Consider the following 15,606-nt stretch of genomic DNA (forward strand, 5'->3'; position numbering starts at 1 on the left):
TCCAGGAAATGTGAATTTTAGCTAGGAAGACTTTTGTTGCAACGGAGGAGGTTGAGCAGATATTTAATTGAGGAGAGAAAGTTGTGAAGGGCCTAGGTAGCAGCCCTTCACAATGAGCCTGGCCACAGCGTTTAATGTAATTAGATGGATTAGGGTGAGGATCAGAAAGAATTATTTCACCCAGATAATAATAAGCTTGAAGCCCACTGCCAGAAAGGATGGCGGATATAGAAACTCTCACCATAATTGGAAACTACTTAGGATAACCGATAGGCTCCAGACCAAAGGCTGGAAGGTAGGATTAACCTAGCTCTTTCAAGCCAGCACAAACAATTCGTGAAATATTCTCCATTTGTGTCATCAATTTCCATGATTCTATCACCAGTTTTGTTCTACAATATTGAAAATGAGCCTCTTCCAGTTGTTTAAATACTAGCCTTCATATAGAAGGCCTTCTGTGCCTGATTTGTTACATTGGAATTAATTCAACACCAAAAGAAGGGTCACTGGACTTGAAACATAAACTGGACTTCTTTATTTAGAATTAAAATTCCTACAGTGTGGAAACAGGCCCTTCGGCCCAACAAGTCCATACCGACCTGCTGAAGAGCAACCCATCCAGATTCACTTCCCTCAACCCTATATTTACCCCTTGCCAATGCACCCAACCCACACATCCCTGGGCACTATGGGCAATTTAGCATGTCCAATCCACCTAACCTGCACATCTTTGGATTATGGTAGGAAACTGGAGCACCCGGAGGAAACCCACGCAGACACTGGGAGGAAGTGTAAACTCCACACAGAGGCCGGGAATAAACTGCTTTGGTCTCAGATCTTCAGCATTCACAGTCTTTGTTTTTTTTTAAATCTTAAAACCTTAGATAATTTTTCAACTTCAGTTATCGGTTTGTCCCCATGCCACAATCAACCACCAAACTCTCTCAATATAGGTGCGGCATTCAAAATGGTTAACTTTTTTCTGTACTAGTTTATACAGAAACAAAACATTGTGGATTGTAAACAGATCAAAGGGTACAAAGAGGCACCAAGGAAGTGAAGCCTGGGGTAGGAGAATGGGAAATGCCAATTGAAAGGAAAGACAATTCAGATTCTTAACTCTTGCAGGCACTTGGTTGATCAAATTATGGAAATTGTTAAACTGAGTTCAAATTTTGGCCTGAGGAAAACATGAACCTGAATAGACTAACAATTGACACGATGAGAAATTGAGAACAAAGCTATTCCCGATTTAACTGGAGCAGTCTTGCAGGGTTGGACTGAGATTAAAAAAAAGCAAAGACAGTCTTGGACATTGATCAAAATAAATAGATGTACAGCACAGGAACAGACCTCTCGGTCCAACTTGTCCATGCCGACCAGGTATCCCAACCTAATCAAGACACACTTGCCAGCACCTGACCCATATCCCTTAAGCCCTTCCTATTCACATACCCATCAGATGCCTTTTAAATGTTGCAATCGTACCAGCCTCCACCACTTCCTCTGGCAGCTCATTCCATACACGCACCACCCTCTGCCTGAAAAAGTTGCCAAATAACTAAATGTCTTCTTCCCTGCTCACCACCCACCTCCAAAGTTATTACCCAGCAATTCCCCAATTCATGATCACATCACTTATGGGCTTGCTACAATCACAGGAATGCAGAATTAACCAGAAGCAGTACAATTTTGCATTAAGCTGAATCAGATTTGAAAAGGCGGACAGAAATGTTATCATTGTGCCCTCTTGTGGTACAGTGGTAGATTCCCTACCCCTAGACCAGGAGGCTTGGGTTTAAGTTCCACCTGCTCCAGAGGTGTGTAATAACATCTCCGAACAGGTATTGGAAAAATAGGCTAAATTTTAAAAGAATGTTTCATCTAATATGTGCTTCTTTAGAACCTCAATTTGCAACTTAGGAATTAGAACTGGATTTTATCGCCATATGTACTCAAGTACAGGAGTACAGTGAAAAGTGTACAATGTCGCCATTCCCAATGGCATCTTAGGTACCTAGGTACAGAATCTTAGGAATAAAGTAGAAAAATGTTAAAAATTCAACATTAAAGTCTTCCTCAAGTGGTTTGCCATAGGCCTGGATGTGGGCTCTTCCAACCTGACACTTGAAGAAGGGTTACACCCGAAACGTTGACCTCTCCACCTCCTGATGCTGCCTGGCTTGCTGTGTTCTTCCAGCCTCCTGCCTGTCCACAGAGACAAACACCAGCAGAAAGCAGATAGACAGATGACACTACAGAACCGTATTGCCATTTTTCAGTGCCATCTTGCCCCACTGTGGGTGCTGCGAGTACGTGCTGGGCCGATCACGTAATGCAGCTGCTGCTGAAGCTGTTGGGACCTACACCAGGCAGTGGGCCCAAACCCCCTCTACCACCGGGAGCACACACTCTCCTCCTTCCTCCACCACCATTAACCGAAGCACAAATTTCACTCCTCCTGCTGTCACCGCAGGGAATAATCCTTGCATCAGACACACTGGACATCGACGAAGATAGGTGTATGTCAAAGTCTGGTCTAATCACAGAGTAGGTTCCTTCATGGGATATAATACCTTTGCTGGGGTTCATTTCAAAATTATCTTTGTGAATTCAGACATCACAGTTTCCCATGATGTTAGAAGGTGGTCAAAAGTAAAATTAAAAAATTGAGATTGACCTCAATTTGCATTAGTACTCGGAGGCTACAAAAAATAGTTTTAAAATTAAAATGACTGAAAATAACCCAGGAGTCAGGGCTGTTGAAGTTCCTACCTAGTCTTGCATGCCCCCTGCTGCAAGACTGTCTACACTACAAGAAATCCAAGGCAGTGTTTCTTTACCAAAATTATCAATCCAGTTATTCAATTTAATGTTTGGTCTGTGATACAGAGTGATGCTAACAGTGCGGATTCAATTCTGGCACTGGCGGAGGTCACCATGAAAGATTCTCCCTCCCAACCCCTTTCCTCGCCTGATCCTGGGTAATCCAAGATGGAGGACGGGAAAAAATTGTGACTGTTAAGAGATGCTCCTTTTTCAGAGTTGGACCTGGTTTCCTCGAATTCACAGAACAGTAATTATGGTTTTAGAAGTTGTCGTATTGTTTTGGAACTTGGTGGGGGATGGGAAACAAAAAAAATCAAAGCAATGGCACACAAAGGCAGTGACCACATGGGGAAAAGAATCAAACAGAAAAATAAATCTGCAGTGTTGTCTGACCCAGCAGTGAATCTGCACAGCTGACCGTTCTGCTGTTTGCTTTAAAGTATCTCTGGCCAATGGCGTCATCTAAGAAAAATTAACAAACAGCAAAATTCACAAGTAGAGGAGCAGTTTAATGGCTTTTTAAAGTGTAACTTTATAAGACTTGGGAGGTCATGTTGCGGCTTTACAGGACTTTGGTTAGGCCCTATTGAAATACTGCGTTCAAATCTGCTCTCCCTGCTCTTGGAAGGATGTTGTGAAATTTGAAAGGGTTCAGAAAAGGTTTACAAGGATGTTGCCAGGGTTGGAGGGCTTGAGCTGTAGGGAGAGGCTGAACAGGCTGGGGCTGTTTTCCCTGGAATGTCGGAGGTTGAGGAGTGAATGTATAGACGTTTACAAAATTATGAGGGGCATGGATCAGCTAAATAACCAAAGTCTTTTTCCCAGGGTAGGGGAGTCCAAACTTAGAGGGCATAGGTTTAAGGTGAGAAGGAAAGATTTAAAAAGGGACCTAAGAGCAACTTTTCCACGCAGAAGGTGGTGCTTGTATGGAATGAGCTGCGAACAAGAGGAAGTGGTGGAGGTTGGTACAATTACAACATTTAAAAGGCATCTGGATGGGTACATGATTAGGAAGGATTTAGAGATAGGGACCAACTCCTGGCAAATGGGACTAAATGTAGGATATCTGGTTGGAATGATCAAGTTGGACCGAAGGGTTTGTTTCCATGTTGTACATCTCTATGACATGTGACTCCAGTCCCACAGAAATGTCACTGACTCTAAACTACCCTCTGAAAAGTTCCAGCTAGCCACTCAGTTGAATTGTAATATGGTAGGGCAACAAATGCTCATCATGTCAGTCACACCCAGAACACTTTTTATTATTCAGTAAACAAGCACACCTGCATCAATTGAAAATTCAGATGGAAAGTTGATGTGTCATGTGAGGTGTAGACTACCTCTGTACAGGTATGGTTAACGCTCCAGTTAGAAATTCCAAAGCAGGAGGAGAATACAATGCAAATGAGGCTAATATAATGAGGAGTTACTTCTTCCAGGATCCTGAAGCAATGATTCTATTGCTTGGGCTACAAATGCATCCAAAGTCAGTTGGGGCAATCTGCAGCCATCAACTGCATTGACAACCTCTCAACAAGGAGAACAGCCTCAAAACAAACAGGACCCCTCCTGATGAACACATAGTCACGGAGCACAGTAGCGAGATGTGGAGAATTGAGTGAGGTAGAGGAATGTGCCTCTACATTATTCAAAATCCCAGCGATATGGCAAGCAAGGGCCACCATTTGATAAGTCCTCATAGCACAACAAAATCATTAATTGATGGCTATGAATGAAAAGTTGCAGCAGGGCTTTGTTCTCAACTGTACAGGTTTGTCAGTTCACTGCAAGCTGGCAATGCCCCACCAGGATACGGAGGGGCTTGCCGTGCTACAAGCCTCTCAGTCTAAGGGAACACAGAGTGTTCTACAGAATGTAAATTTCATTGCCCCTTTCGTGCTCAGCTAGTAGAGGTGGGGGTTTGACAGAATTGTGCCATCTGGGAACTCCCAGTCAGAGCATAACACAAAGACAGCAGTTACCAGTTAACTGTTACATGGAGATGAAAAGATGGCTTGGTGCTTCTAATGGTGTCTGAACGTCATTCTTCAGAATTGGGTCTACCAACCCCTCTCGAGGAAGGTCTAGAAAAGATAGCCTTATATATAGCGGCATTACTGCAAATCAGGCTGGAGACCAATATTTAGCAAAATCAGGCAACAGCAGGCAAGATATGCAGAATAACCCAGAGAAGATCTTGGACCATCAGGCTGCTGCTGGAGCAGTCAATGAGGAAGCGAGGAGCTGTGATATTAGATGGGAGCTCGAATGCATGGACATTGATATAGTCACCCTTACAGAGCACGCGTGAGGTAAATTTAAAAGCATGAAAGTGGTTATTTTTTTCTGCTGGAAAGGGAATTCTTGAGAAGACAGAATTTACAGAGTTCACTCTGCCATCAGAAACAAGCTTTGCCACCAGAAAGATCACTGTAATTTTATCATCGAATAAACTGAAAGGCAGAACAAGAATTGGGGTCTCATGGGCCACAGGTTCATGAAAGGAGGCGGCGTAGTAGGCGGTCATTGGACATAAATACATAAAACAAAGTTTGGGAAATAAGAAGCATTTCCAATAATATTCACAGTTTGCTACTGGCCAGTTTTGTTTTAGATAATGGAACCAGATTGCTCCTCTCATTTCTGGCAGTGCCCCAGATTGACCTTGCTGAAGCCATGTGACCATCTTTTAGTCTCCTCCTAATACTCACTTAATGCCTGGAGACCCTCCAGCAAAATGCCTATATTATGAAAATGAAGGGAACCCCCCCCCCCGCCACCATTTGCTTAGTGAAGAGAAAAACAGGGTTAGTGTTGCAAGTTGATGACCCTTTACCAGAGTGGGGAAAGTTAAGGGGAGGCAGGCAAGTGAAAGAACAAAAGTAAATTGTGAAAAGTATTTCAGGACTTCCTTTCATTAGTGAGAAGCAGCTTGAAGACCATCTGATGTGAATAACACCTTGCTGGCCTGGCCCAGTGCGCATTATCCACTTAGAATAAAACAGAACCAGCTTTTAAAAAGTTAAAGAGCACATGTATTCTTTCGCAGGATGTGGATATCACTGCCAGCCAACATTTGTTGTCCACCATAATTGCCCTCAAACTGTATGACTTCCGAATTCATTTTAGAGGGCAGTTAATAGCATGAACAACTGTGGTCTCCTTATCTAAGGCATTAGAAGTAGTCGAGAGAAGATTCACAAGGATGACCCGGATATGGAATGATTTTCTAATTAGGAGAGGCTGAATAGGTTGGGCTGCGGTCACTGGAGTTTAGAATAACTAGAAATGATCTCATTGAAACATACAGGATTCTTAAGGCGCTTGGCAAAATGGATAAAGTAGATGAGTAAGGGGTCACCCAGTTAGGACAGAAACGAGGAAGAATTTCTTCTCTCAGGACAGACAGCTGTAGAGGATGAATCATTAAAAATCAGATAATCTTGGTCTTGAATATTTTTAGTCAGTAACATCATGGGCATAAGGCAGGAAAGCAGAGCTGTGGATGATCAGATCAGCCATGACCTCATTGAATGATCCAGCACTCAATGGACTGAATGGCCTACTTTGGCTCCAATGTCTCCTGGTCACCATGGAGATGCCCTTTATGTTCTAGATTTGTTAATTGAATTAGAATTCTACCAGCTGCCATGGTGGAATTTAAACCCATGTCCCACAGTATTCAACAGGATTACAGTCCAATGACATTATCACCACACCATCCTCTCACCCAGAAATTTGTAAATTCTGGGGAATGCATTCATTACTTTTCTTAACAGTGACAAGTGGTCAACACTAATGGCAACTTGGAATACAGTACAAAAGCAATGCTACAACACAGGTGAATAAATGTGTGGCTCCGCCATAACTGACACTTCACAGAAAATGGGGAGCTCTCAATTTTGAACACAATATCCAAAGCCTACATTTCTGTGGAGACTGAATGAAATGAAATTCTCTAACAGTGAAAATTGATTAATTCGATCTCCTTGTTGTCTATGTAAAATCTTACCAGAATAACGTGAACAGCTTTGGTCTCCTTATCTAAGGAAATATATAATGGCATTTCAGGCAATCCAGAGAAGGCTCACAAGGTTGATTCTGGATATAGAGAAACAGAAGAATATCCACTTTCTCTTGCAAGGCTACACTCCAACTGAAGTGCATGGATCTATTCATATCTAAATATCTGTTGTTTATTTATGAGCACAGTCTGGTATCAATAGGTACATCACATCAAGTCAGGTGCCATCTTCAACTCTTGTCCGTGATACTATCATGTTCATATCCAGTTTCTACAAAGCTCATATGAAATATAGATCTGCCAAGTAATATATTTTTTTCCACTGTCAAGCATATGTTAGCATAATCAGGGCTAACAGTTAACTATGACTCACCATAAATTATTGCAGAATACATGGGATGTCCACAAATTTCTCCACTAAACGCAAAGCAGCAAAACACCACCATTAGAGTTTATAGCTAATGACACTTATCCATGATTTGGAGATGCCAGTATTGGACGGGGGTGGACAAAATTAAAAAAAAAATCACACAACACCAGGTTACAGTCCAACAGGTTTAACTGGAAACACGAGCTTTCGGAGCGATGCTCCTTCATCAGGTGGTTGACAATCACCTGATGAAGGAGCAGTGCTCCAAAAGCTAGTGCTTCCAATTAAACCTGTTGGACTATAACCTGGTGTTGTGTGATTTTTAACTTTGGACACTTATCCAGATTGTTCGAAGAAACACAGAAGCAATAACAATAGCAATGTGCTAAAAATGAAATCAAACTTGATCAAAAATAAATAAAACTTTTTAATCAGTAAATTCTTTATGGGAAGGAACTTTCATTGAAAAGAAAGCTCCTCATCGTGTGTTTGGCATGCAACGAGCAAAGCCAACATTTATTTTATGAAGGGGAAAAGCTAGCATAGGTTTTATTTAATAGGATGCGATAATGCCAATTTATGTTATGTGCTGCACATTTTCCCACATATTATAACAAGTTCTAGGCCAAGGTACACGATGACCATAGTTTCTTATCTGTTGATCCATGTACTATTATTAAAGTAACAAGGTCAAATGAAGAAAGCTCCTGACTGCCTCAATATGAAATTAATGTAATCTCAGATTTAATAACAGCATCAAGCAGACATGCATCACAGGTGTGAATTAAATGTTACTAAATGTCACAATAAGATAATTAGGGAAATTCCATCCAGGGTATAAGATGCAGGCCTCTAGGAAGAGAGGAAATTTGCATCAATTGCACAAAAGAATGCTGAAGCTAGCAGGAAAATTTGTACAAGGCACTGGATAGGTCAAAGTTGGAGTATTGGATACAGTTCTCAACAATCCATTGTTAAAAAAAAAAATGTGAAGAGCTATGCAAAATAGGAAAGGTTAATCAGAATCAGACATTAGATGAAACTTTCCCTCTAATGAAAACTTGAAATTAGTTTTTCTCCCATCAACCCCCCCTCTACCTTCCTCTGTCCAAAAGATTATTAAAGGGTTATGGTTTTCAGTTAAATGAGAAACTTTGAGAAGGTAAATAGCAAACTGCTTCTACTCATTTGAAAATCAGTAACAGGATTGTACAGATTAAGAATTCTCTTTAGAAGAACTAAAGGGATGTTAGAAAATTCTCTCCTATGTGCAGTTATTAAAATATAGGCAGGTGAAGGCAAAAATGTAATTTTTTAAAAATGAAATTAGGTTAGGATTTGACAAAATGAGTGATACACGTGAAGGACAGAAAAATTAAAGTCAAGTAATTGACTTTATATAGACAGCCACAATCTCACAGATATACACCCCATAGATCAAACAGTCTGTTATGCAAAAAAAGACTGCACTTAATTACTGGATAAAATAATCATTCAACAAAGTTCACTTGGAAACATTCTAACACACATAACAATACTGAATAGTTAAAGGAGGGTTCAATGTAATTCTGCTCAGTATTTCATACCCTCCAGTGATTGGGTGGTGGCTACCACACCCTTTTCTGGCTCCGTTCTGAGAAACATGTTTGTGCCAGGACTGGGCGGGGGCTCATAGTAAGACGAGGCCTCACATGGGGAAGATGCAACACCAGACTCCAGAGAAAACAACTTTATCTGAAGGTTCTGTCTGGAGAGGAAACAGAAGTTTTAATGAGGTCAATTATTCTGGACTTCTTCTGAACAACCAATAGATCAGTAACATGTGAATTTTGTCACCAGACTGTAACATGCAGTTTAGCAAATATTAACAAAGATTCTAATCACAGGTACACACAAACCAAAATTCTAAAATTAAAGTATTTGTGCATGCGAGAGAGTGTCACTACCATAGCAGAAAATGGGCTCTTGGCAAATGAGCTCACAGCACCTGTTCTGAAGTCTGTGCATTTTATCAAGGATATTTTATAGTCAGTTCCATAGAATAGAATCCCTACAGTGTAGAAGCTTGACATTTGGCCCATCAAGTCTACAGTGACCCTCCAAAGAGCATCCTATCTACATCCACCCCAGTTACCCAGCATTTCCCACTACTGATCCATACATCCTTGGACAGTAGGAGGCAATTTAGCATGGCCAATCCACTTGACCAGCACATCCTTGGATTGTGGAAGGGTACCGGGCACCTGGAGCAAACCAAGGAGTACACAGGGAGAACGTGGCAACTCCACACACAGTTGCCCGAGGCTGGAATCAAACCCGGGTCCCTGGCACTGTGAGGTGGCAGTGCTAACCACTGAGCCACCATGCCTAAAGGACTAAAGTTTTGAAAGATTGTGAAAAGTTGATTGCTTTCACGTGTTGTGGAAATATCTGGTGTGGTTTCTTTAAGAGGTAATTGAAGGTTCACTGTGGACATTGGAGACATTTTTGAAACAAGAATTTTTAGAAATCAATGACTGATAAAAGCTATTTGCTTTGCTAAAGATTTTTATGTGAAGTGCTTTGAACATTGGCTGGCTTGGAGAGACGCTAGTTTTATCTGAAACAAAACCAGAAACTGCTCAAGAAAATCTATGGAGGGAAAACAAGAGTCAATGTTTCAAGTGACCTTTCATCAGAACTAGTAGTACCTGGGAAAAACTTGTGTTGGAGGAAACCTGATGATAACAAACCAAGTTGGAGAAAAGCTTCCTAAGATCAAGCTGACGAGCTGATTTTTCTCATTTCTGAAACGAAACCACTTTTGTCGAGTTCAGTGTGAAACCGAAGATTGGTAGAAGAAACTCCAAAATTGTATTTCTTCAGGACCAACCATGCATATTTACTGACCTGACCACATCAGCCAGAACAGCACAGCAACAGACTCTGGAACATTCTGCACTTTACTCTTTTGCCTTCGAGCATAACAGGTTGGTTAAAGGGAATTTTTTCAGAAAGCCAATCTCTGTAGATAAATCTGCTTTTATAAATGCTTTCCAGAAGAGATTGTGTTTGTTTGCATTTGTGCTTTGGGAATGTTGAGGACATGCAGTTATATTTCCATAATATTGACAGTGTATGTCAACCAATTATTGTATCTTCATCAATTAAACTTTGATTTGATAATAAATCAATAATTGTGCTTAGTATGAAACTTGGTTGACATCTCTTGTTGCTTAAAACTTATTATTGACAAGATATTTAATTGGTCACCTAGGTAACCAAAAAAGGTCTTTTCTTTTAATGCTGGCTTTCTTTTTTATGTTATGCAATGGGGACTGGAATGGTGCATTCCTGCCTTGGATGTAACAGTACATTGAGTTATTTACAACATCCTTTTTCTAAGAAAGATTCTTGTTCTTGCCAAATATTTTCCACGCTAACTCATTTTGAGGCTTGAAAGTACTATGACCCCTTGGTGTGGGGGAGAAAACCTAATGAGGAGAAGCAGAGGGAGGAAATTTGGCCACTAACACCTCAGAATCCACAATTCCAAATTTCCAGCTAGTGACCTCCTTGGGTCCTGACTCTCACTTTGAAAGCCAAAAAGAGTTTACATAAAGAATGTAAAGCAGCATAATAATGTGGCTCAATTATTTAATTTTATTGTTCAAATGTTTAAGATTAAGTATTCAGGAAGTTTAATGTTTCTAAATGTCATTATATGTAGTTTGGGTTCTTAAACCCAGGAGATCTGAAATAAAATTTCTGATTTAAAATATAAATAAATAAACAAATTTATAATGTTTAATTTATCTCAATATATCCCTGTGACGTTACAACTGGAGTCTAGACTTAATAGTCTAGAAGTGTAGCTCATAAGAACAAAGCACACAGAAAATAAAAACGATACCTACGTCAAAACCATAGTTTAGAGTTTTATATTTTCACTATAAATTCAGAATTTTGTTTCTGAAATCTCATCAAGCTGCATTTACACTCTCCTGCCTTCAAGCTGCAGTAAAGATGGAATATTTGCAAGCAAGAAAATTGAGGTATTTGCAGCAGAGTCAAGCTACAGATCAACCATGATCTAACCAAATGGGAGAATTTGTGAGGGTGTGAGTAGCCTCTCATTCCTGTAGTCAGATTTATTTTGTGTATCAAGCTTGTGACAGGAGTTACACTGATCACAGTGAAAAAATATTATGGAGTGCTGCTACAAATTTGCTTGGAGTGGGTTGCAGTGGCATCTCAATTTTCTATACAACAAAATGTGAACATTGGAAATTCTTAGCTGGTGTTCCCAAAATAACACAGCAGACTGCTGTTCTGGATTTGACAAGCAATCCCAACTTGCACTGATTTCCCATTAAACACAACACTTTGAAAATGCACATACAGTAATGGAAATAATTGAGGGTCTATTATATACTGAAACACAGCAGAATACAGAAAAGCATTTGAGGAGGAGTTTTTAAGGGAGGTTCAATCCATACAAAGTTGCTAGAAAATTATTGAGCTCGAATTCTTGCAATGTTTCCCTTTCACAGCTGGAGTGTTAAGCCAATTCTATGCACTTAACATGCTGACAGCAATCAATTCAGTCAACCCACATGACAAAGGGCTGTGGGACTTAACAGCACTATGAAGGTGGTTTTCATTATGTTTGGGAGTTTTGGGTGGTATTCTTTAGTCTATCTCAATGAATGGATCATAAGTTTAGGAAGCACAGGAAGCAGGTAATGAAAGTTGGGGTAAAATTCACTGGGGAAATATTTAAAAACGACAGCAGATGAATACAGGGAATTCAAGAGCATACCAAGACTGGGCTTGGTAAGCGTGGAATCTGACAGCCATTGGATGAATTTCATCTCCTGGAATTTACCTGTTGGATTCTGGTCACAGAAACTAAGCTACACTTGGCCTGTTCACAAGCTAGTTTTCAGCATTTTAAAACGCCTTTTCAACTGTAATTGCACAATATAATTGCAATACAGCTTGGAGCTAGGCATAGATACAGTCTCATACCCAGAAACAGGTACAAGGCAATTTTCATAGCTCAAGATATCAGGTCAATATCATTGTAAGGTGAGATGGACCAGCTATCTGCTGCAACAGGCGAGGACAATGTGTACTGGGTAGAAATGACTGAACCAGAGTCGGGAGGTCATGTTGCGACTGTAAAGGACATTGGTTGGGCTACTTTTGGAATATTGTGTGCAATTCTGGTCTCCCTTCTATAGGAAGGAAGTTGTGACACTTGAAAGGGTTCAAAAAAAGATTTACAAGGATGTTGCCAGGGTTCGAGCATTTGCGCTATAGGAAGAGGCTGAATAGGCTGGGGCTGTTTTCCATGGAGCATCGGAGGCTGAGGGGTGACCTCAGAGGTTTATAAAACCATGAGGGACATGGATAGGGTAAATACACAAGGTCTTTTCTCTGGCGTGGGGGAGTCCAGAACTAGAGGGCATAGGTTTAGGGTGACAGAGGAAACATTTATAGCGACCCAAGGGCAACATTTGCATGCAGAGGGTGGTGCAAGTTTGAATGAGTTGCCAGAGGAACTGGTGGAGGCTTGTATATGAATGGAAAGGATTTAGAGGGATATGGGGCAAATGCTGGCAAATGGGACTAGATTAATTTAGGATAACATGTCGGAATGGATGAGTTGGACCGAATGGTCTGTTTCCATGCTATACACTTTAGAATTAGAATCTTACAGTGTGGAAACAGGCCTTTCGGTCCAACAAATCCACAATGACCCATTTCCCTACCCTATATTTACCCCTGACTAATAACCTACACTATGGGCAATTTAGCATGGCCAATTCACTTAACCAGCACATCGTTTTGGATTGTGGGAGGAATCCAGAGCACCTGGAAGAAAACCATGCAGACAAGGAGAGAGTGTGCAAACTCCACACAGACTGTCATCTGACTCTATTTACAGAAAAACTGCAGGTCAAATCCAAATCTTTAAAAACAGATCAGAAACACAAGTCGTTGTTTCACAGTCAAACTTTAAGCTTGGGCTGGGATCAATAATGACTCGGGCACAGTCTTTGATGTCGATTGATTGAAATTACTTGGGTGCTAATCAAATGATTAATTTTAACTTTTTTAAAAAAGAAATCTATTAAGATTGTGCTTATTAGGAAGTATCATTCAGCTAACTCTTTTTGAAAAAGCCTTTAAAGTGTTGTTGAAACATGGTTCTTTCCTGTTATTATTGGCATTTGTGCATTGTGACTTTTAAGACAGTTTGTTTTTGACTATTTAAATTATCAAAAGTCTTTGTTATTAAAGTGGTTGAGCCTTACTCTTGGCTCTTGATAAAGGTTAATCTTCAGGGACACTTTATAGACAAAGGCTTGATACAATTTTCATTGATACAAGTTCTGTAAATTAGTTACATTGTTATAAATTGTAATTTGTGTACAGAAAATTGCTTTTGTTTTTATTTAAAAATTGGTATTTAAAGCTAGGTTCTGACTTACTGCTCTAAAAACACAAAATGTGAGATAAAGCATAATTCTTTAAATACGCTAGTTCCACAAAGTCAGTTGTGGTTTAACTCCATAAGATGTCGTGTCAACATGTTTCCCCAAACAGCTAGAGTCACCAGAACTAATAATATAGCTCTCAGTTTCAACCCCACACCTTCTGGCTGACTGACCATAAAGGACATTACACAAGGTGATAGATAAAACCAGAAAGAAACCCAAGCACGTTCCGTTTATGTCGATTATAAAAGTAGGAAAGCTCGCTGGACAGCCAGGAATGTGACATTTATAAAAAAACCTGCTGGTTCTATAAAGTTCTCCAGTGGAAACAAACTCTGACTGGCTTCAAGCCTCATGCCCAGAAGGCCCTATCAATATAAAATTAAAAGGCTATGAATAATCAAAGTTAACCTGAGTAACGCCATGTTTTTACATGATTTGCATTGTTAATAACATACAGTATAGAAACTTCTACAGGCCTAGCCCTTCATGGTAGTGGGATGTAGGAGGTATGGATTCGTATTAAGCTTGCCAAATGTCCCACATTTCAAGCTAAGTAGCGATGTTAAACCACCAGGAAGACGCTTTAATGCAGTACAGTAATTATAAATTCCCTGTTACATTACGCCCTACTTTAGAGGGTTTATTTGATTTATTATTTAGGGCCAGGGAGTTTTATCAACAGCTGTTTCGAAGTTCAGTATCCTCATGATCCAATATCTAAAATAAAACAACTATTGACACTTGAAGAAAGGCAATTTTCCAAAATTTTGACACATGGGCACTGATCAAGTATCCACAATTCTGGGATGACGGTCAAGAGTCCCAGTGTACGGATTTCCGGATTTTGAAAACCCATGGAGTGATTGGAAACGTGCATTCGCCGTAAGTGCGCGGGAAAGCTTTGATCAGTTTCACTGGCATTGTAAACAAAACCATTCCGGGACTGCGCTCGCTCGAAATGTAAAGGGGTAAGACCCGCATCCGACCTCGGGACGCCCTCAACAGCAACACGCAGACCATCAGGAAGCTGCCTGCTGTACAGTAAACAACTCACTCACCAGCAATTCAATTCGAGCAGCAGCCTGCCATATACTCGCCAGCTCCAGAGGAATGTTCGATATTGTCACAAGATGACGTTCGCAACATTAACCCAGCTACAATGTAGCCATTTTAAAACATTGTATCAAACATCGCGAGACTGTGATCAAGGTGGGGCACTTATACAAGTTTAAAGGGCTCATGTGTCTAGGAGTTACATCGAATGCAAAACAATCTGTTCCGCAAAGTAATGTAAGTCGACCTAACGTGCAGTCAGCACGCAAATATAATACCATCGGCATCCAATGTAAATACTGGCTGCACCCAGTGCATTTCAATCTACTTCCGTTGTGAAATACAGTGCGCACACAATTTAAAATACAATCTACATCCAATGTAAAGTACATTCCACACCCAATACAACCCAGTCTGTCCCCTATGTAAAATACATTCCACACCCAATACAACACAGTCTGCCCCCAATGTAAAATACATTCCACACACAATACAACAGTCTGCTCCCAATGCCAAATACATTCCACACCCAGCACAATAGTCTGCTCCCAATGTAAAATACATTCCACACCCAATACAACACAGTCTGCTCCCAATGTAAAATACATTCCACACCCAATACAACAGTCTGCTCCCAATGTAAGATACATGCCACTCCCGATACAGCACAGACTGGACCCAATGTAAAATGCATTCAACACCCAGTACAATACAGTCTGCTCCCAACGTAAAACACATTCCACACTCAATACAGCAATCTGCTCTCAATGTAAAATGCATTCCACACACAATACAACACATTCTGCTCCGAATGTAAAATACACTCCACACTCAATATAATA

At 40.5% G+C, this 15,606-nt stretch overlaps 1 protein-coding gene across 1 annotated transcript in view; it reads right to left on the reverse strand.

Moving 5' to 3' along the window:
- Positions 1-14,919, reverse strand: part of znf414 (zinc finger protein 414) — a 28,218-nt gene extending 13,299 nt beyond the window's left edge. Inside the window, exons 1-2 of the mRNA XM_043721103.1 lie at positions 14,770-14,919; positions 8,810-8,970 (exon numbers count right to left, since the gene is read on the reverse strand). Coding sequence (XP_043577038.1) covers positions 8,810-8,867 — 58 coding nt within the window. The 5' untranslated portion in view covers positions 8,868-8,970; positions 14,770-14,919. The remainder of the gene's footprint in view (positions 1-8,809; positions 8,971-14,769) is intronic.
- Between the last annotated feature and the right edge of the window lie 687 nt (positions 14,920-15,606).

Source organism: Chiloscyllium plagiosum, chromosome 31 (genome assembly GCF_004010195.1).
Source record: "Chiloscyllium plagiosum isolate BGI_BamShark_2017 chromosome 31, ASM401019v2, whole genome shotgun sequence".
NCBI classification, from domain to species: domain Eukaryota; kingdom Metazoa; phylum Chordata; class Chondrichthyes; order Orectolobiformes; family Hemiscylliidae; genus Chiloscyllium; species Chiloscyllium plagiosum.